Source organism: Balaenoptera physalus (genome assembly GCF_965194825.1).
Source record: "Balaenoptera physalus genome assembly, chromosome: 14".
Classification (NCBI taxonomy): Eukaryota; Metazoa; Chordata; class Mammalia; order Artiodactyla; family Balaenopteridae; genus Balaenoptera; species Balaenoptera physalus.
The window spans coordinates 30,286,226-30,308,510 of NC_138893.1; the positions used below are offsets into that span (position 1 = coordinate 30,286,226).

A 22,285-nucleotide genomic window follows, 5' to 3' on the forward strand; every position below is an offset into this window, starting at 1 on the left:
TACGTTGGGAACAGTGTGTGATTACTGCAGTGTTATCAATTACCTTACATTTTAAAGCCCTCTGAGAATGTTCTTACCTGATTTATTTCATGTGTTTTCTAAGAACATTTTGGTTTCTTTGGTAATCTCTAGAAAAACAAACTATAAAAATCTCTTTTAGTACTATATTTACCATTTTTATTAAAGTATCCTTGTTTTGCATGGTATTGTTTCTGTTTCTTTGTTTGTTTGTTTTTACCTGAACAGAGTATTTTGGATGCTTTTCTATGTCAGTAGTTATAAGTTTATGTCATTCTCTTTTTGATGAAAAAATTAATCAGTCTATCTAAGAAAGAAACGGAAAATTTTATTCGAGCCAAATTAAGGATTATAACGCGGGAACAACCTCTCAGAAAGCTCTGAGAACTGTTTCACAGCCTGTTAGAAGTCAAAACAGGGACTTCCCTGGTGGCGCAGTGGTTAAGAATCCGCCTGCCAATGCAGGGGACACGGGTTCGAGCCCTGGTCTGGGAAGATCCCGCATGCTGCGGAGCAACTAAGCCCATGCGCCACAACTACTGAGCCTGCGCTCTAGAGCCCGTGAGCCACAATTACTGAGCCTGCGTGCCACAACTACTGAGCCTGCGTGCCACAACTACTGAAGCCTGAGCACCTAGAGCCCATGCTCTGCAGCAAGAGAAGCCACCACAATGAGAATCCCACACACCGCAAAGAAGAGTAACCCCCGCTCGCTGCAACTAGAGAAAGCCGGCATGCAGCAACGAGGACCAAAACACAGCCAAAAATAAATAATAAATGAATTTAAAAAAGAAAAAAGTAGTCAGAACAGTTTTACATAAGTTTTTTGAGACAAGGCTGTACACTAGATGATGTATTACTGACAGCTTACACGATCTGGCGAGTAGTGGGTCATGGGTCATTTTGGCCCCTTACAAGATTAAGAAGGAATGCAGGACTTCCCTGGCGGTCCGGTGATTAAGACTCTGCCCTTCCACTGCATGGGGCTTGGGTTCCATCCCTGGTCGGGAACTAAGATCCCGCGTGCTGAGTGGTGCGCTGCTCCCCCCCACCCGAAAAAAGCGTATGTTATCTTTAAGGGGTTGTCTTGGTGGTGCTAGAAAATATTGCTCTTTATGGTTGAGCAGTTATTTTTGCCGATGGGGAGGTTTGGTTGCTGCTTAATGCAGATACACAATGCACAGTAGAGGGGAGAGAGGAGGCCAAAGGGCAGAGAGAATTTGTTTAAATTTTTCTTGTCTTGCCATAAAATATGAATTTTATTTCACACTCTAATGACTATACTATTTTATCTTAAGTGGGTATATTATAATTTCATATCAGGAAACATTTGAGTTGTCTCCAGTTTTTCACTTGTTTTCTCTTTTAGAAGTGGAACAGAATTTTAATAGCATTTTTTCCAGTTTTATTGAGAAATAATACATTAGACATACATCACTGTATAAGTCTAAGGTGTACAGCGTGATGGTGTGATTTCCATATGTTACGAACACTTATTCACTCTTCAAATAGCTGGTCGTGACCACTTCGTATCTTACGTGTGAGTGTCTCTGTGGAGTAGATCCCTAGAGGTGGATCGCTGTGTCGAAGGGAACAACTTAATGAATAGTGCCGCGCAGCTCCCTGCCCCCACCAGGTTCTAACGAGTCACCTCGTAGCAGCATGGGAGTTAGTGACCAGATTTGTGAGCCAGGGGTTACAGGAGGGTCTGCTTATACCAGTGGCAACACTTACTGGTCTGGGTGGGAGGTTCTGGCTTAGGCCTGCCCGGCCCCTGAACGTGAGGTCACTCATAAGACGTCAGAGGCTGCCGGTTCTCAGCCCTGGTTGGGACTGTAGGACGGGTTATTAAGGTTGATGCTGCTGCCAATGACATCACCTTGTGCACATTAGAATCACCAGGGGTTTCTCAGGCCTTAATCCAGACCGGAATCTCGGGGGTGTCACCAGGCATCAGTAACTTTCAAGCTCCCCAGGTGATTCTGGTGTGCACTCAGGGCTGAGAACCTGTCTTAGGAATCTCACCTAAATGCAGATTCTGATTCAGTGTGTGTGGGTGACCGGAGATTCCTCCTCCTCTCCTGTAAGCTCCCAGGAGATGCAGGTGCTGATGCTGCCTTAAGGCACAAGATCATTATCAGGAGTAAGTTTAATTTGCATTCAGCAGTTCTCACCCATCAGAGAAGGCCTAAAGGCGAGGTGAATTTAACAAATCAGCAAGCTTCCTGCTAAATTCTTTGAGGGCCTTAATGGTTTGAGGAAGGCCCTGTAGGAAAGCAGAGTTAGAACCTGGGGTGCAATAAGGTGGCCAAGGGTGTTGGCGAGTCTGGAATCCTGGGCAAGCAGCTGGGGCTTTTAATTGGTCAGCAGTGGGATCCCTGAGGGGAGGGAGTGAAGTGGGGAAGTAGGATGATCCCAAATGAGTTAGGAAAGCCCACCAGCTGCACAGCTGCTCACCCAGTGTATGCTTACTGTTTTTTCTTTTTAAATTTATTTATTTTACTTACTTATTTTTGGCTGTGTTGGGTCTTCGTGGCTGCACGCGGGCTTTCTCTAGTTGCGGCGAGTGGGGGCTACTCTTCCTTGTGGTGCGCGGGCTTCTCATTGCAGTGGCTTCTCTTGTTGCGGAGCACGGGCTCTAGGCGCGCGGGCTTCAGTAGTTGTGGCATGCGGGCTCAGTAATTGTGGCTCGCGGGCTCTAGAGCACAGACTCAGTAGTTGTGGCGCACGGGCTTAGTTGTTCCGTGGCATGTGGGATCTTCCCGGACCAGGGCTCCAACCCGTGTCCCCTGCATTGGCAGGCGGATTCTTAACCACTGCGCCACCAGGGAAGCCCATGCTTACTGGTTTGCCAGCCATGTTTGGGGCTGTGGGTGTGTGGACAGCGAACAAGGCAGGTAGGCCCTCACTCCTCCGAGTCCCCCCGGGGATGAAGCAGGGGAGCCTGGGTGGTGGGGAGGCAGGGAGGAGGTAGAGGCTTTGGAATTGGACCTGGTGTGGAATGTCAGAGCTATTGCCACATCTTAGAGCCTCACTCCTCATTTGAGGAGGTGGGATAATACCTGCCTTTCAGGAGAGGTCTGAGGACTAAGATGGTGTAGGCACAGCCCTGGCACAGCACCGGGCAGAGCTCTAGATCCGTGAATGAGACGCTCACCTTTGTGGTACAGATGCTACCTTATGGCATATGGTCATTAGCAGGAGGCCCCAGCACACAAATTCAGGTCGGGGGAGGACCTCTGGAAGGGTGACAGCCAGAGCAGGGGAGAGGGGACTGTGGGCCCTGAAGGAGAAGAGTGGCCCAAAGTAGAGGACCCACAGTGAGAACGGGATGCCCAGATACAGGCCCTGGGTTAGAGTCATCCAAAGAAAGATAATCCAGGAGCTATTTTGTATATACACACAAACCCTGTGTTAATTTGCTAGGGCTGCCATAACAAAGCACCACAGAGTGGGTGTCTTTAATGACACAAGTTTATTTTCTCACAATTCTGGAGGCTAGAATTCTGAGATCAAGGTGACTGCAGAGTTGGTTTCTTCTGAGACCTCTCACATGATCTGTGTGTCTGTGTCCTAACCTCTTATAAGGACACCAGTCATATTGGATTAGGGCCCACCCTAATGACCTCATTTTAGCTTCATAATCAATTTGAAGACCTGATCTCCAAATGCAGTCACATCCTGAGGTTCTGGGGGTTAGTACTTCACCGTAAGAGTGTGGGAGGGTGACATAATTCAGCCCATAACAAACTCCAACGATGACTTGTTCTTTGGATTCCGACCATCTCGGACACCTCATCTAAATGAATCATTGCACACATAAGAAAACCGAGGTTGGGACAAGATGTCTGATTTACCCAGGATAATACATGAGGAGGAATTACAAAGGTGAAATTACAGTGTGTTTCAGGCACTAGGAATTTAAAGATCCCAGCTTTCTCCTGACAGGAAGGGGACACACCACGTGGGAACCACTTGTAGGTTTAGATCTGTTTCTCAACACTGGCTGCCTGTCAGGGTCATCTGGAGCGCTTAAAAATTAATATCAATGTCCAGGCCTCACCTCAAATAAATTCCATCAGAATCTCAGGATATTAAATGCTCCCTAGGGGAGTCTGGCATGCAGCCTTTGCAAAGTGGGTATTGAATGTGGACGCACGAGTGGATATTGACTGTAAAGCAGGGTGTCATTCACTAAACCTGCTATTCCATGCACTGGGCTTGCACTAGGGTCCACTGGTGAAAGAGACAGACGTGGTCCTTGACCTCATGGGGCTTTTTAGTCAGTATGTTACCGAGTCCAAGCTCGTGCTGCTCGCTGCACAACAGGCCAATAAATGGAGAGAGGAATTGATGGGGCAAGGAAGAGCGACTTTATTTGGAAAGCCAGCAGAGAGAGAAGATTGTGGACTAGTGTCCCAAAGAAGCATCTCACCACACCCGCTTCCCTTTCAGTATAAGAGAAGCTAGAGTTCAGGCTGCTTTTATACTAGAAAGGGAGGGGGCGTGGCTGGTTGCTGCAGACTTCTTGGTGTCGGAATCCTTTGTTCTTGCAGCCCTCCACCTAGGTCAGGTCACGATGTTCCTGTAAACCTCTAACAAGAAAAACGTTATTCTCCGTTCTGCAACTTTTTATCTCTATGTGAATGAAAGCGTTATATACTTTCAAAGGTCAGAGCCTTGACAGTGAGCTATCCTGTCTATCTCAGGATATAGGCAACATTCTTCACTTGTAGCAAAAGCAATAGAATGCATAGTTTAAAGAAACATCCAGCATGGGGTCAGATTTGTTCTTCCCTATTATGAGTACATTTATTTGAAAAATATTATGTACCACGTGGCTAGCCCCAGAGGAGAGGCAGTGGTTCCAAGAAATAGCATTGAACAGTATGTGCTAGGTGCTATTCCAAATGTGTTAGGTTTCATCACAGGTACTAATATCCCCATTATTTTACAGACGAGGAAACCAAGGCTTAGAGAGACAAACTTGTCTTGGGTCATTGGAATAGTAAGCGGTGGAACCCTGGAGCCCTGGGTGGGCTGGACCAGGCTTCTGCAGGGAGGCAAGAGGTAGTACAGGTGCTCCAGCAGCTGGGGGCGCAGGGGACAGCTCCTCCACTTGGCTCAGGAGCATGGCTGAGGGGCCCCGGGTGTGTGTAAAAGCATTTCAATTCGTTTCTAACTTGGGGGATGGATTCTGAAAAATACAAGCAGGAGCCGTTCAAATGAATGATAGGTACGCAAAAGAAGCTTAGTCCTTTTAGGAAAAACTCTTTAAAATCTACTTCAGGACTTAACTCTACTGTTCCCTGCATGTATAATAGCTTAGAGGAGTTTATTAGCTCCCCAGCCTTTATTTTGATTACCTTGGAAATGAGATCTCTCCCTCGATGCATTGGTCCAGTCCCTCAAATCGTTAATGAAATATCTGAGCCAGTACGGTTTTTATAATTTGTATCACGATACTTAAGTGCAGAGCAGATGGTAGCTAAAGATAAATGGGAGTAAGGCAGAACCTGGCTCAAAGCATCCTGTTGCACTGGACTGTTTATGACTCTGGCTCCTGCACACATGGGCCGTGGAGGGCCTGGGTTCCTTCTGATCTTGGTGGCCTTCCCCCCAGGCCATCGGGGTGCATATTCCTCTCTGAGATAGAAAGTGGAGGACGCTACTAAGTTCTGCCAGTCCTCAATTTCTTCTGACTTCCTTTTTATCACAAAGCACTTAAATTTAGTGGTTCCTGAGGGCCGAGCCATGTACTTATTAAGGATCTGGAAGTAATTACTCCTGGGAGCAATTTAAAAGTACACACGCAAAGAGCACACAAAGCTGCAGGACCTCACATGGTGACCTAGGAGCTCAAACCTGGGTGAGGGTCTGCCTCTGCTCCAGGAATTCTAGAATCATGGAGGGGATGGCCACTGCCCATCATTTCATGCTAGAACACAGACCTGGGAGACTTGGAGAGGAGAAGGGACTTGCTACAGTGCACACAGCAGTGGTAGCAGAGCTGGGCCTGAACCTGGTGACAGCCTCCTGGTTTCTCTAACTGTGGGATGGAGGTGGGGTGGTAGACATGCTGCCAGAGCTTCCGTTTTGCACTTCCCTCTGAGGAGCTGTGTGATCTTAGGCAAGTCACTGCCTGTCTGTCCTTTATGAAATGAGGGGGTCAAATTAAGACAATATTTCTTAAAGAGTGGTCCTGGCGGAGTTGGTGTCTGGAGGTGGGCCCTGGGACTCATCCGGCTGGCCTAAACCCCCAGCCATTGAGCACACGGCTCAGGTGGTCCCCCAGCACGCCTCCTGACCCCACAGTGGAGCTGGGGTCTGTGACCCCAGGAATTACATTTCATACAGGTATGGCCCAAGACAGCCACCGCGTTTTATGCATTCCCTATATCCTCTAGTGACTTAGTTTCCCCCAAAGTCAGTTCCTCGGGCGCGGACAAGGGGCTTCAGGCTCTGGGTGGAGGAAAGGGCGGTCCCCTCGCCTCCAAGTTCGAGCCCCTCCAGGGCAACTCAGCATAACCAGGAGTAACTGGGAGTCTGGTTTGGCGGCGGCCGCTCGCAGGCGCAGGCCGCCTTGGGACGGCAGGGGGCGCTGTCCGCAAAGCTTTGGTCCCGGTGTCCGAACGGAGAGCGGGACGCCGCGCGTGCGCAGGGGCCGGGAGGCTCTGACGGCCGGGGCGGGGCGGGCCCTGCGCCCCGAGAGGCTGATGGTCCTGGGCCTCCGCGCCGCACAGCCGCGTCCCGCGCGCCGAATGCAGTGTACTTTTGCAAAAGTTGTTTCATTATTAAATGTGCTCCTGGTAGGAAAATCGGAAGTGTAGACACAGACCTCCCACGGCCACTCCCGGCAGAGACGGGCGCTGCTGCGTGGGGCCCCGGTTCAGCCCTCTGTCGCCTACACTGGGGTCTGTGAATCGCTTGCAGCCTCTGAGAGCCCAGGCGCCGTCCGCTGCCCACCTCTGGAGCCCCTTTCAGTTCACTGTGCAGGGCAGCGGGAGAAGCAACCACCGCTCCGGGATGGTGAGTTTTAAAGAGTCTCGTGGCCGACCTGACAAGTGATGGTCGCCTGTGAGTCCACCCGGCAGGGGGCAGGGGGCGCTCTGACCCCGTGGGAAGGGCCTCCCGGGACCTCCTGGAAGCTCCTTGGACGGCTGCCGTGGCCTCCGAGGGATTTGCAGCTTGAGGTCCTGCAAGGACAGGGGCTTTGGACTGGAGGGCGGGGAGGGGAGTGGAAGGAGGGGGAGAGGGGGGAGAGGAGGTGGGGTTAGTAGTAGTCGCCCCGGTGGTTGGGGGAGGGGAGTTGTGCAACGAGTGTGAGGATGTGGGGCCCGGTGCTCACCTGGCTGTGGCTGGATGACACTGGCACCTGGGCACTGACATACTGACAGTCCTGCCCGCCGGCGAGGTCTGGCAGCCCTGGGTTGTGTGAGTGCCAGGGGCAAGGCCAGTGCCTGGGCCCAGAGCTGGACCCAACTGAAGTCTTCCTTGGCGGGAGGTGGGAGGTGGGAGGGAGTGGCCCACCTCGACTCCCCCTCCTTGCTCCTGCGTCTTTCCAGGCTAGTCGCCAGCTCTGTAACTCTGGTCCAGTTCTGCAACCTCTGCAGTCTCGTTGTCCTCATTTAGGAATTGGGAGCAGGGTGCTGATGGGGCAGTGTTGGGTCCTTGGTCCTGCCTGTCTCCTCTTCTGCCCCCTGACCTTGTCCTCTGGGAGTTTGCAAACTCCAGAGGGTGCTGGCGTTACCTGAGACCTCATAAACGTCCAGGTGCCCAGGACTCTGCTCTGACAGGTGGTTGCTATAGGTCTGGGTGGCACAAGGAACCCCCCTGGGAACACTTCTCCTGGGGTCTGGTTGTGGACCCCATCGGCCCCCAGCACTGGGAAGGGAGGTGCCAGGGTAGTGGGCTGTGGGCGGTACCCACCCCAGACTCATTAACCTGCAAGGCTCTGTGGAGAGTGAGGGATTTTAGTGGTTTCCGTGGGGAACATTGGGCAGGACCCTGAGTTGATGTTTCACTTAGGAGGTGTCATTGCTCCCAGGAAGTGAGTTCACTTGCTCAAGGCCTGGGGTGTGACCTGGGTTCACTTGCCTGGTGCCTGCCTCTTCCCACGGGGCTTAACTTGATGCGTGAATAGTGACAGCCATCATATCCTTCCTTCCCAATTGAGGACCAGTTCATGCTTCAGTTCATTAATCCCCATAGCAACCCTGCAAAGTTGGTAGTTCACAGGCCGAGTCCGAGGGACGCCAGACAGCTTGTAGAGTCTTCAGGTGGCAGGTGAGGCTTCACCCCCATGGAGCCTGGTGCCCAGACAGCCCCATCCACGCTGTGGAAGTAACTGAAACTCCAGACCCCGCCCTCATGACCACAGTGACCCTGAGCGCTCCAGCCTGAGAGACTGGGGCTGGTTTGGTAAGCGGAGCTCGGGTGGGTCTGGGTTCAGCCAGTTCTAGAGGCCAGGGCTGGGGGGTGGTAGCTCCCTCCCCTGGCTCCCATGCCCCTCCTTGTTGCTGCTGCTTGGGGCCCAGCCCGGCCCCACCCCGCCGCAGCCTGGCCCTCTCTGGAGGGGCTCTTCCAGCTTGCCCTTTATCATAACCAGGGCTCTCTGCTGAGGTGGGGAGGGACGGTGCCCCGTCTGGAGGGATGTGCGCCTCAGTGGAGCCTTCTTTGGGCTGCCTCAAGGAGGGGGGCCCTGCCTCCCTGGGTTGCAGAGGGGGGCGCGGGGAGCACTGGGTGGCAGGAGCTGTGCTCGGCCCCGCTGGTCAGAGCTCCGTCTCCCAGGCCTGGGCTGTTTGCGCTTATCACCTCCAGAGAGCGTGGAGTCGTGGCTCCTGACGCCCCTGCAGACAGCCAGCCCAAGGTCCATGTGTGGCACCAGGCGCCCCCCGTGGGCAGCCGCTTTCCCAGAGGAAACTGCGGCCCCGCAGGAGGCCACACACTGCCCCATCACGGCTTTGACGGTGGGAGCCAGGAGGCGGAGTCAGAATTGCATGGAGAGTGAACAGCTGAGGACCCAGTTTGGCCTGGTCAGGAGGATGGCCGGCCACAAAGGGACACTGTGAGGGATGCCGGGAGCAGAAGGGACCCATTCAGTTCTCCCAGAACGGGATTTGCCTGCTAATTAGGTGGGGAGGACCCTAGCAGTGGGTGGGCTGCAGGAAAGGGTGGGATGGGTGGGGGAGTGAGTGACCCCGTTGGGGAAGAGCCTGCTGGCTCTGATGAGCTAGAACTGAAAGTCCAAACCTGGCCCTGCACACCTGCTGCTCCAGAACTGTGCAAGGCGCTGGTTAAAAAATGGTGATGTGCCAGCCCTGTCCCAGACCGCCCTGATGAGACAAGAAAATCCTGCACTGGGTGGGGGGCTTACACAGCGCAGACCCCTGTCTGGTGCTTGTCGGGGATCAGGCCTTCGGCACGCTGCCCCTCAGCATCCTGCTGTCTGTGAGGTGGGGGCCCTTTCAGCCCTGGGGTGGCTGGTGAGGCTCAGGGTCAAGAGGAATCCTGCAAGCAGCTTGTTCCTTTACTCAGTGGGCTGTGCAAATATTTCCACGTTCTCCGTGTGCTCTGTCGAGAGAGGTTGGGAAGCACCAGATTCTGTCATTTCATCTCATAGCAGAATGGTGCTGTATTATGCCCACTTCACAGATGAGAAAACTGAGGCTCCAGGAGCATAACGACTTGCCCAAGGTCACACTGTGCTGGGGCTGGGCCTTTCCCTATGATTCCGCCTTCTGGGGGTGGATGGAGCCTGGGCACGTGATGTTGATTTCAGGGTGCAGCCTGGTCGGGAGCCACAGTGCCAATAACCTCTTGGTTACCACTCCATGTGGCCTCACTGCACGTGGGACGCACTTCAGGGCCACCCAGGGCTCTGGATAGCGGAGGTAGGGGAGAATCCCCTGCAAGTACTGATGGACAGCATGAAGACAGGTCCAGGGAGGGTCCTGGGCTTCCTGGGAAAGGGGCCCACCTCTCTTGGGGGATGCCCACCCATGCACCCATACCCACTTCTGTTGTCCCAGGTGGCAGTGGTGGCAGCCGAGAGTCATCTCTCGACCCTTCTGGAGATGCTGCTCTTCCTGTCACAGCACCAACCTGTTTGCTTAAAAATGGCCTGAATGACTTTTGGTGGGCCTCTGGTGGGTCATTCGGGGTGACCTGGCTTTGTGCCCACTCTCTATGCCAAGGGCACTCGTTCAGGACTTGTTAGGAGTACGGTTAATGGATCCCAAGGGCGGGACTGAGTGGGGTGTGAGCAGGGGCATGGTAGTTCTGCCAGAGGTAAGAGTGTGAGTGGATCAAACAGGGCCGAGGAGTCCTGGGTGACTCTCTGCCATACACTCGGGTCCGTGGCATGGGTGGCTCAGTGGCCGGGTGTGGGGCAGCGATGGATGGACCGTGGATGGGGCTCCTGGCTCAGATAGCTGGGGCGGCCCTGGCAGCACTTGGTCTTTGGTGCTCCCTGACTGCACAGCTGCACCCCAAGCCTCAGCCCCTCCCTGCCGCATTGCTGATGGGGTCAGCCAGGGAGTCTTGGGGACGTCCCTGCCATAGGCTTCTCATCCTCCTGGGCAGACCCCTGCCCAGAAGCCACGGGCGCAGTGAATTCCTGTGTGAATTATTCCTTGATGGGAGTGAAGGAGAGCTGCGATTTCCATTGTCCTCTCTCCAGGCTCAGAACAATGTGCTCAGACAGGAAAAAAATGGGAAAGGTTTGCTTAGCTAGCAGATTGTTCCCAGAGCATTTCATAATTTGGATTGAAAAACAGGTTGCTGTTTCTTAGGCCGTCTCTTGAGGCCTGATAGGTTTTCCATTCCAGCTTGAGGCAGGAGAGGGAACTTGAGTGGGGGCTGGGAGGCCGGATGGAGCCCAGGAAAGCCCCCCAGGTGTCCAAGTCTCTGGGGAAGCTGACTTCTGCCTTTGTCCCCCTACCCTCTGCTCTGGTTTCTTTCTTTCTTTTTAAAAATATTTATTTATTTATTTTGGCTGTGCTGGGTCTTAGTTGTGGCACTCGGGATCTTTAGTTGCAGCATGCGGGCTTCTTAGTTGTGGCATGCGGGACCTAGTTCCCCAACCAGGGATCGAACCCAGGCCTCCTGCATCGGGACCGTGGAGTCTTACCCACTGGACCACCAGGGAAGTCCCTGTGCTCTGGTTTTGAATGAAGGCTCTGTGGGCGGATGGAATTGAAGATGAGAGAATCTGGAAGTAACTGTGACCTCCTTAACCCTAAGATCTTACTCTTGAAACTAGAGACTCCGGATTTCAGAGCTAGAAGACCCTAAAGAGCACCAGGCAGCTGACACTTGCTCAAGACACACAACAGGTTAGCAGCAGGAGCTGAACTTGAACCCAGATCTTTGAACTTTCAACTTTCTGGAGTTGGGGATCAGAGCAAAGGGTCCTGGTTTGTGTCTGCTCCCTTTTACACCCAGACCCTCGTGTGCTACTTGACGTATTCCACTCAACATGATGAAATAGGAAAGAATTGAATTTGTTTTGTATTGCCAAGTAACAAATTACCACAAAATTAGCAGATTAAAACACATGCATTGATTATCTCACAATTTCTGTGGGTCTAGACTCTGGGAGGGCTTATCTGGGTCCTCTGCTCAGGGTGTCCCAGGCTGTAGATCAGGTGTCACCTGGGCTGTGTCCCTTTCAAGACCTGGGGGGGGGGGGGCGGCCTCCTCCAAGAAAATGGGGTTGTTGACAGAATTCAGCTCCTGCCGGTTGTAGGACTGAGGTCTTGCTTTCTTGCCGACAGTGGGCCGGGGGTTGCTCTTGGCTCCTGGAGGCCTGCAGTACCTTGCCACGCAGCACCCACACGGCCCCTCACACAGTCTGGCGGCTCACTTCCTCAAGGCCAGAGGAGGGTCTCCCTCTCCAGTCTGCTAAGACGGCGTCTCATACAATGTGATGTAATGACGGCGTCTCATACAATGTGATGTAATCAGGTGAATCAGCTGAGTGACTAGCCCATACCTGTGGCTATTCTACTGACCAGAAGCAAATTACAGGTTCTGTCTGTACTCGGGGATTTAGACAAGGGTGTGACCCATGGGGGGGTGTCCACCATAGAAGTGGAAGTCTGGACAAAGTAAACACACAAGAAAAAGCGAGAGTGAAGTTTTCAAGTGGTGCATCGACTCAAGGCATCCTCTCCCCACCACCCCCTCCTGCCAGCCCAAGCTTAAAATGTGAGCTGTGCTTTATCTGGCTGACATGGGTGCCGATATGGCCAGTGGCTTTGCTGAGATATAAAGCTGGACTTGATCTTAGTGCTATGGGAGACTGTAAATAATGAAAAGGTTGATTTCCGCTCTGTCGGCCCCTCTTTTCGGCTCTGTGTTCCGAGTTGGCTTCCTTGGGCCAGGAGGCAGATGAACAGTTTCTTTGTATGTCCAGGGCCGCCCTAAAGACAGGCCCCCTCAGCCTTTCTTTGGGTCTACGGAGGGGGAGGCTTTGTGGGCACTGGGGAGGGAGGCCTCGTGTGCCTTGGGGGAAGGGCTGGGGTTTGGTTTCTGGGATTGACAGACATTGGTGCCCCGATAACCCCCCCAGATGGGAGAGTGGCTGCGTGGATGTTGGCGGTGGGCAGGGGGCTGGATACCAGGAGCAGCAGCTGTAGGCCCCATGGCCAAGCTCACAGTCAGTGTAGCAAAGGTACAGTGGGGGTGAGTGGTCCACAGCGGACCAAGGACAGGGCCTCTCTGCTGTGGCCCTGGGTTCATGCACAGCTGAGTCTTTGGGGGGCAGAAGGAGGGCCCAGTGCTACTAATTTTGGGGGTCTGGTCAACCCTGGTGAGTGAGGTGTTGGAAAAAACCCCAGCCCTCCTGAGTTTGAATGCTGAGTGGCAATGTTTTACTGTCAAGTGGGGAGCAATCTAGCCCAGAGACCAGGTGCTGGGGGCTGAGGTTTGGGAGAGGAAAAGTAAGGTAGGTTTTCCAAAGCTCAAACACCTTGAACTGTGTCTGTCCCTTATCAGGATCGCAGGGTCGCAGGGTGATGGCCAGCGATACCACGGGCTGGCTAGAGGGGGCTTGCTGCGTGCGTGAGGTGTGGGCTGGGATTACAGCGTCCAGCTAACTCAGCTGTTCATGGGACGTACCTGAGTCGGGACTGCGGCACTCAGCCAGGTCTGACCTGGGCTGGGCAGGCTAGGTGGCCAGGTCTGGGTTTGTCATGGGCCTCAGCTAGGTTTAATTTTATGTAGAAAAATTGTCAAATGGGATGTTTCTCGAATCTGAGTGTCATGGAGCAAAGCCATGCTTGTTAACATAAATAATATTCTCGCAGGTAGCTGCTTTATAAGGTCAGCAGAGTGGGTCCCTGTACCTTGGTGGGCCTATGTGGTTAGAGGGGCACAGGGTTTTATTACATCTGTTTTACAGATGAGGAAGCTGAGATTCTGAAAAGAGATTCTATGAAGTGCCCAGCATCAACTCCAGAAGATTCCAGTGGCAGCTGGGGGAGTGTCCCCTCACCCCCACCCCACAGCTCTTCTGCAAACCCAGTGGTCCTCTGTCTTTGGAGGCTTCTCGAGACACACGGGAGGAGCCTTTATGGCACCCGTACCCAGTCTGGGTGGGTCCACCGCATGCATCTTTGTAACAGACTTCCAGGTGCCTCTGATGCCGCAGCTGGGTTGAGATCCCTTGGAACAAAGTTTCGATGATCAGACCCAGAAGTTTTGGTCAGTGATGAGATGCAGAGAAGCATCGTCCACCCACTGAATAATGAATGATTTCATGCCCGACAGCTGCTGACACATTTCTTTTCCTGGGACTGAATCAGACCATGCGGTTGTGATTATGTGTTCTGTTGCTGACCCACTGCCAGCGCTGGGAGTTTAGAATCCATCATTCGGCAGACTTTACTGAGTACCCACTGTGAGCGAGGCAGGGGATGCTGAGCCGGGTACCACAGAAAGCAGCCCCCAGAGGCCAGGACGCTCCCCTTTGCTTTGCACCGTTTATCTGTTCTGCTTAGAGGTGCCCAGCAGGGGTAGACGGCGGATTAGGCTTCTGGTTCTTTGAAGGACACAGAGAGAGTGACAGGCTTGGGGGTTGCTGGGAGGGTGGGGCGTGTGTTGCCGCCTGCAGTTGTGATCTCAGGTGGGGCTGATCTTCACCCTTGGGTGCCTGTCCTGCTCTGACACCGCTGGCCGTGTGACCCGCAGTGTCTTCAGGTCTCTCCGGTCTGCATTCATCACAGCCCTAATCCCTAGTGAATGCAGTGCATCAATTAAACAGGATCCTCAGTAGAAAGAGCTTTGATTTCCCTGTGGGCTCTGACGGGTGGCGTTATGGGTGTCGCTGCCTTTCCGATAGTGCTTGGGAAAGCAGTTCCCGCCCTCCACCGCGAGAGGTGTCTCTTGTTTCTAGTGATTTATGGTGCTTACAACATTGATGTTCACAAGCAAAGGCATGTTTATCCAGGCTCGGAAATCTGCTCCCCCGAGCATGTACACGTGCGAAGGAAAAACAGAAGAATCAGAGTCTGGAAGGTTTTTAGAGGAAGGGGAGAGGCTGGATCCCTTGATTTCCTCTGCACACCTGCCGCCGCCCCAGCCGGGCACCTTGAGTCAATTTACAGACAACTGCCAAGAAAAGCTTGAGTTGGATTAATTTAAGAAATTCATCAACGATTTCACTTTCAACCAGAGTTTGTAGGGTGCTTTTACAGTGCCAGGAACAGTGCCAGGGGCCAGCGGGCAAGGACTACGAGAAGACAGATGGCATCTCACGGTCATGGGGAGGGAGAGACCAAAACAATAAAATGCACGCAAGTCAGGGGACTTCCCTGGCGGTCCAGTGGTTGAGACTCCGTGCTTCCAATGCAGGAGGCGCAGGTTCGATCCCTGGTCGGGGAACTAGGATCCCCCATGCTGCATGGTGTGGCCAAAAATAAACCATGCAAGTCAGGATGGAAGAGGAGCTGGGGCATAGAGGAGCACAGAGGGAAGGAACATAGAGGAAGGAGCGTAGAGGAGCTGGAAGTGTCAGGGGAGGAGCTGCAGCGTCAGGGCAGGTGCCTGGAGGAGCTGTGATGTCAGGAGAGGAGCACGGAGGAGCTGGGGCATCAGAGGGAACTGGAGCAGCTGGGGTGCTGGGGCAGGTGCATGGAGAAGGTGGCATTTAAATGGGGCCCTGTAGCCTGGGCAGGAGTGTGCTTGGTGAAGGAAAGGGGGTCAGGCCCATAGGCTTGCTGGTGGGATGTGGGTGCTTCCTCTTGGCCACAGAGCAGGCAGAGCTGATTAAAGGGCACACCAGCTGACAACTGCCCAGGCCACGCATCTAGAGGGCACAACAGCGTCCCAGAAAACAAACCTAACTGGCAAAATGTAAACTTGGGTTTGGGAGTTAGAGAGAAGTGAGCAGCCTTTCAGCTGCCTCCAAGGTAGTGTCTGGGTTGGAAAGTCACATGCAAAGACGTTCTCTATTTTGCACACAGTGTAGTAAGTGTTGGTTCCTTCCCTGCACTCAACAAATAGACGTGAACACATATATCAAGAATACCAATCAGAAGATACTAAATCATCAGCCTTCCTGGGTACCTGCTGCTTCTCTGGCCCTTAGAGTGGAGCACGTGCTCTGAGCTATAGGAAACCAAGTTTGGTCCCCGACCGTCGGGTGCACGTTCACATGTGGCTCCGTATCCATGAAGTGAGGTGGTCCAGCACTGCTCTCCCAGGTGGTGATTTGGAATTGAAGGGACCGGGAGGGAAGCTGCATCAAACCAGAGATGCTTTTGACTGAGTATCTGGCTCCTTGGGAGGGCCCGTCGCTTTCTGCAAGGCTTTCTCATCAACTTGCTTTCCTCTGAGACAGTCTTTGTGTTGGGCTAGGACTCCTACCACCCTTGGAGTGGCCAGGGAGCTGATTACACACAGCTGCTGGGATGTTTGATACTTAAAGGGGGCAAGTCCCTCTCTTCTTGCGCCTTGGCAAATCTCGCCTGCGTTATCATACGGGTCCGCCGCCAGCTCCCTACCCTGTGATTTCTGCTGACAGTTGGCAAACTGTCGAGGAGACCAGAGATGGATGACTAAGCCTGGTTAGTTTCATGCTTCAGTTATGCCCTCGGTGTCTGAAAGGCTAAGCGGCCTTGCTTGGCCATGGAATGTTTCTTCGATGCCAGGCAGGCGGCATGCATGCGTGTGGCTCAGCTCTGCCCCGAGCTCTCCCTGGCGGTTTCACCTGTTAAGTAAGTGGATCTCCTCTGAGTGGACGAGGGAGGGAAAACCTGACTATGTTGTATTTGTTCTTTTTTGTTATAAAGGTCGTATATGCTCATTGAAAAACAATATAGGAAAAAAGAAAAAACACCCCAGGAGGGCGGAAGAATCGTCCATACTCCCACCTCCCAGAGGGAGCTCCTGATGATGTGTCGGCACCTTTCCTTATAGGTTTTCTGTCTATACACCCACATAACTCTTCTTTCCAAAACTGCAACACCGTAGGTAACACAGCATCTGGGAAGGCAGAAGTTCATTTGCTGTGTTTACCTGAAGAGTCCCATCCATGGTCTCCCTTAGTTATGCAGATGTAGGGCAGGCTGGCACCCAGCTGGGGCATGAATCTGGAGCCTCCCGGAGAGGAGGCATATAGGGAGACAGGGACCTCTGGGAGGAGGCTGGACACCAAGTCCCCAATCCCAGATGCCCAAGATTACAAGTTGGGGAGAACTGTTGGGGGGCTCAATGTAGCCCTAATATGGTTCTAGGCTTGGGGTAGGTTCATTATGTCTCTAAAGAAAACCTATCTTGAGGAAAGGGGGCATCTAGCCTGGAGAGCTAGCCTCCACCCTGGGGCAGAGTGTCCCTGTGGCCCACTTCTGGTCACCCTTGTCCATTAGGGCAGTGCCACAGTGTCCCAGGTGACCTGAGGTCTCCGAGGGTAGCGGACATCTGTGTGGGGTGGATGCGTTAGCTGGAATGGCCTTCCCTACATCGTTCCAGGTTCATGGAACTAAAGCTGCAAGCGATGCTTTGCATGAGATTTTGAAGGCGGACATGAAGTAGCAGCCGTATTCCTTTCCATCTGGGAGACTGGAGTGCAAGGCACCCTGGCCGCTCACAAACATCATTGCTCACCTCTAGGCTCACCTGGCTGGCAGGGGCTGCCAGGTCTCCTCCTTCAGCCTCTGCGACTTCTGGGCCCGGGGCGTGTTTAGCTCTGTGATGAAGGGCACCAGAGTGCAGGACACCCCCATCATCCAAGCTTGTTCTGGTCCATCCTGTGGGCTCTGCTCATTCTGTTTTCCTTGACCTTCCCCACCTCACGTCCACCTTCCCTTCCTGATGGCCGACTTCAGGCTGTGGCACCAGATGGAGAAGGGACAGCTTCCCAGAGACGGTTTAATCAGCTCCCACAGCTGGGCAACGACAAATCCCTATCATATACGTATAATATATATGTATATGATATGTACTGATAATCATGTAATTTTATGATAATAAATCATGTATTTGTATTTATCATATAATTCTTGTGTTCACTTTAAAGATGCAGAAGCAGAGGCCTGGGAAACTAGCAGGCCAACATCACGCCTGCCCGATGCCCGCTCAGCACTGGCCACGAGGGGCCCACGGTCTGCCGGCGAGGACGTTCTCCTTCTCTGGCTGGGAGTCTCCAGCCTCTTCAGGAAGGAAGCCGGAGAGGTAGGATGCTCCCCAACACCGTCTTCTTACCCCCCGCCGCCCCGCTTCTCCACTTCCTCAGAACTGTCAGCTCCCAGAGCCAGAGCTGGGCCTTGGGCCAATCGCCGTGAACACTCATCAGACTCAGGAAAAGGGAGGAGGGTGGTGCTGAGGAGGAAGAACAGGGAGAAAAGAGCTCAGAAAGGAAAGGCAGTCGTGAGGGGAGGTCCTAGAGACTAGAGGCCCCCCCCCACGTGTGGTCTTCACCTCAAAAGAGGGCACAGCATTGGGGTGCTACTTGGTGCCAGCTGCCAGGCCCTCTGAGATAAGCACACAGCCTGGCAGGGAGCCCCTTCTCTGTCCCAGGAGAGCCAGAGCCACCCCAGAGAGAGGGGCAGAGTCACAGTCTTCCCAGAGAGGGGGCGGGGCCACAGCCTTGGGGGGCGGAGCCATAGTCTTCCCAGAGAGGGGGGCGGAGCCACAGGCTGCCAGGGTTGGTCTCTAGGGGCTTTGTGCTTGAGAGAAAACTCAGGTGTAGCCTCTGTGAAGAACCTTTGCAGGGGTTGGGGGGCTGGGAAAGACACCCACCTCCAAACCCTCAAGAGTGGATGGGGGCTGGAGCACGGGGAATAAAAACAAACAAACAAACAAACAAACTTTTATACCCAGGTTCACAAGTCTGTAACATCACGTGGAATAACCGGTAGGGGGAGAAAGGCTGGGGTCTCACTTTCCATTTTCTACCCGTTAGGTCACATGAGCTCGGATCACATGCGATCCGTCTTGTTATAGGAAGTGGCCTCTCAATTTCCCTTTCAGGAGGAAGAAACTGGACTGTTTCAGGAAGGTGAGCCCTAGGGAGGACGAGGAACTAATACTGATAACAGTGTTAACACAGGAGATAATAGGATGTTTGCCCCCAGTTAAGAAACTCAGTGTGTTGCTTGGGGTCAGTCTTTGCCGTGTTCCAGGTTAGAGGAGGGGAGGAGCCAGCCAATGGGTGCTGACTTGTTCCTGGTCTCACCGCTAGTGGGTGACAGAGCACGAGCAGAGACCAGCTGTCTCCGCTCTACCCAGAGCTCTCCGATCTCAGAGCTGCCTGCCTTCCACTGGCCCAGGAAATGGGCAGCCCCCTAGGGGAATACACAAGTCTTCAGGCTGCTAAGCCCCACAGCACCCAACTTTTCAGGCCCCAGTGTACCCCCTACCTCTACCCACCCAGGGCCCCCCTTCTTCACCAATGCCTTTAGCATCTCAGTATGCCGGCCTTCTCCCTTCAGGGTCCCTCTTCTGCCAGACCAGCTGTAGCAAGTGGCACAGGCCTCCACTTTCCCACAGGCCTTTCATTGAAGAGTTTCACGCTGGACACTCCAGGAACGGAGTAACAAGTCCAGCTCCCAAATGAAAGTTCCAGAACCGTGCTGAGTCCTTGGAGCCACTGCCTTGGCCTGAGCTTCCTGCACCCACACCCCAACCCCACCCCCTTCTGACATAGTTGCTGAAACCCCAAAGGCTCTTCCCCGTCTCAGTCCTGACGGGAGCTCGGTGAACTCAGCCTATTTGCACCAGTCTTCCCTTTGTCACCCTGACCTTGCCCCAGGAAGGGACCCAGCAGTGCCATCGGAGTGTCTGTCAGTGCCCAGGCTGCTGCTTTGTTGAGCAAGGGGGTGATTTGCTTCTCCAAGTCCCCGGACTAGGAGATGCTCCACTCATGGGACTTCTTTTCCCACACAGGACCTTTCCTCATAGGTACGTGCAACTTGTATTTGCTTAGAAAGTGTCCTCAATGCAGCCAACCCGATGATCTTAAAATGTAACCCGCATGATGCAGGGCCCAAAATAATTTAGAATGTGCTTCTGGTGTGACATCTCACGGTGTTACACAGGAAGTATCCAGGTACCAGCAGGGGAAATTATTTTTAGGTAGGACTCCCAGCCGGAAGTTACCCCTCACTCCCAAGGGGGTTTCATGGCAGAACAGCCGAGGATTTAGAGTCAGACAAACCCCGAGCACATCCTGCTTCCATCCTTTCGAGCTGTGCTGCCTTTGGCAAGTTGCAAACCTTCTCTGAGCCTCAGTCACCTCATTTCTAAAACTGAGCAATAATCTTGTCCATGAAACAGAGTTGTCATAAATAAGAAAGCACATAGAATGCTTACGACAGCACCTAGCCTGCAGGGATCAGTCCCCGCCCACTCCCAAAGCCTCCCACCAGAATCCTAGAGCCAGAGGGGCCGCAAGCAAAAGTCAGAAGAACTGTGTGCATGAAATTGCATCAACCATGGAGCTCAGCTGCAAGCAGCTGAAGCTAATTCTGCTCATTAAGGCAAAACAAATGTATTGAAGGGTATCGAGCAGCACACAGCTCTGTACGGGTCAGACAACTAGGTTTGGAGGCTGTGCAGCCAGAAAAAATGTTCAAAATCAATGGGCAGAGCTGCCCCAGGGAGACACGTGAGACCTCCAGTGGGAACTGACACCTCCACGCGTGCTGGTGACCCCAGAGTGAATGAGCTGGCCATTGCTGCTTGAATAGAACCCTGGAAGCCTCTAGAACATGTGGGTATCTCTGCTGCCCCCAACCTCCCCAGCATGGCGTCCACACAGCCTCAGACTCTTTCTGTCACTGGCTCCCATGTGTACCTAACTGGCAGAACCCTTATCAGATGCCTGTTCCCCTGGCTGCAAGGGAGGCTGGGAAGGCAGGTCTCTGGCATTTCAGCCTCTGTAATGGGATGGGGTCCCTGCCTCCCTCCAACTACATGAAGTCAGGAAGGGGCATACAGAGATGCTGAGTGGCCAAAAAGAATTATCTAAATATATATGTGTTTTATATATATATGCTATATATATATTTGGTCTCCTATGGGTACTGTAACAAGCTATCACAAACTGGGTGGCTTAGGACAACAGAAACTTATTTTCTTACAGTTCTGGTGGGCAGAAGTCCAAATTCAAGGTGTCAGGCAAGCTTTCTCTTCTGGTTTTTGGCGGCTGGTGGTAATGCTTGGTGTTCCTTGGCTTGCAGCTGCATCATTGTAATCTCTGCCTCTGTCTTCACGTGTGTGTCTGTGCCTTCACATGGTATTCTTCTTTCTGTGTGTGTCTGTCTCTGCATCTCTTCTCCTTCTAAGGACTCCTGTCATATGGGATTAAGGGCGCATCTTATTGCAGTGTGTCCTCCTCTTAACTTACAACTAAATTACATGTAAAGACCTTTTCCCTTCATTACAAATACCCCATTTCCAAATAAGGTCACATTTATAGATACCAGGGATTAGGACTTCAACATATCGTTTTGGGGGACATAATTCAACTCATAGCACTCTGGCTTTCCCCATATCTTCCCTGTGCTTCCTGGGACCACCTCCAAAATAAACCACCTGCATCCAAGTCCTTCTCTCTGGGCTGTCTTTGGGGTCCTAAACCAAGATGGAGGGTAGAGATCTGAAAAGAAAAGAGAAAGGGGAGCTAAGCTCAGGGAAGGAGAGAGTTAAGAATAGATGACCCATTGGCCCTATAATATCAAGAAATGAGGTCAAGTTCCAGGAGACCTCTGGGAGATTAGGGAGCAATGGCAAAGGAGCTTCTTTTTTTAGAATTTGGCAGATGCTCTGGCTGGAGCTGGGCCACATCTGGGAAGGCAGTGGGAGAGAGAAGTTGAAGATGGAGCCAGACTTGAGCTTGAGGAGCTGGATGAGGAGGCCGGGACCCTCAGAATGGGTCCTCTAGTCCAGCAGGCTCTGGCTCTGGCTGGGGAATCTGAGGCCCAGAGATGGGCAGCAACTCTCCTGGGCTCCCGGCAGAGACTAGAAGCTCGGGTCCTCTGGTCCGTCTTTGGTCCTCCTGTTTTGGCCTCTCTTCCATGGCAGGGTTGGTGGGCGGCAGGATGCAGTCAGAACTGTCTGGGCTCTGCTGACCCAGTCCATCTCTGCTTGGGCCAGGGTGGAGGAAGGCAGACTCCACAGCGAAGGACCGATGCCCACCCTGGTCCAGGACCATCCACCGATTCTGTTTTGTATTGTGTGGGAGTTGGGGCAGCGTCTCTGTGGCTCTGCCTTCCCCCCACTCCCGTGCATTTTCATTAGGCTTATTAATAAATTATGGCCATATCCCCCTGCCCACAAAGTTGACTTGTTATATTCATAGCTCTTGGAAATCTCCCTGCCTAAAACCTCCACCCCTCCAACTCTGCCAGGGCCTCTGCTTGGTCAGAAATGTGCCTTTTCTCAGCACTGTTATTTCAGTCTGGCCGTGGTATCCACGGGCAGAGGAGCTTACTTGGTGACAGGCAGCAGACACCATCCAAACAGGTCTGGTTTTGTCAGAAAACACCTCAGAATCACCCTTGGAGAAGAAAATGTATTTCATTTGGGGGCAGTAGGAAGACACTGGTGCTGTTTAATGTAATTACATATCTTTCAGCTCCTTTAAAAAATTTTTTATTTTAACTCTCCATGGGAAGTAGAATGGAATTATCTGAAGCCTGTTTTCTAACTCAAGGAACAGCAGTTGGAATCATTTTTTTCTGACCAAAAGAGACACTTGTGTAAAATTTTCTGGGTGCAGAGTCCGAGCTGGAATCACTCCCGAGTGAGTGGGGTATGAGAT

At 52.7% G+C, this 22,285-nt stretch overlaps 1 protein-coding gene across 1 annotated transcript in view; it reads left to right on the forward strand.

Annotated features, from left to right (window-relative positions):
- The first annotated feature begins 6,774 nt into the window (after positions 1–6,774).
- The window catches only part of LOC309642612 (uncharacterized protein), a 126,661-nt gene continuing 111,150 nt past the window's right edge, over positions 6,775–22,285 (forward strand). Inside the window, exons 1-2 of the mRNA XM_082424354.1 lie at positions 6,775–7,047; positions 17,540–17,694. Of these exons, the coding sequence (XP_082280480.1) occupies positions 7,045–7,047; positions 17,540–17,694 (158 nt within the window). The 5' untranslated portion in view covers positions 6,775–7,044. The remainder of the gene's footprint in view (positions 7,048–17,539; positions 17,695–22,285) is intronic.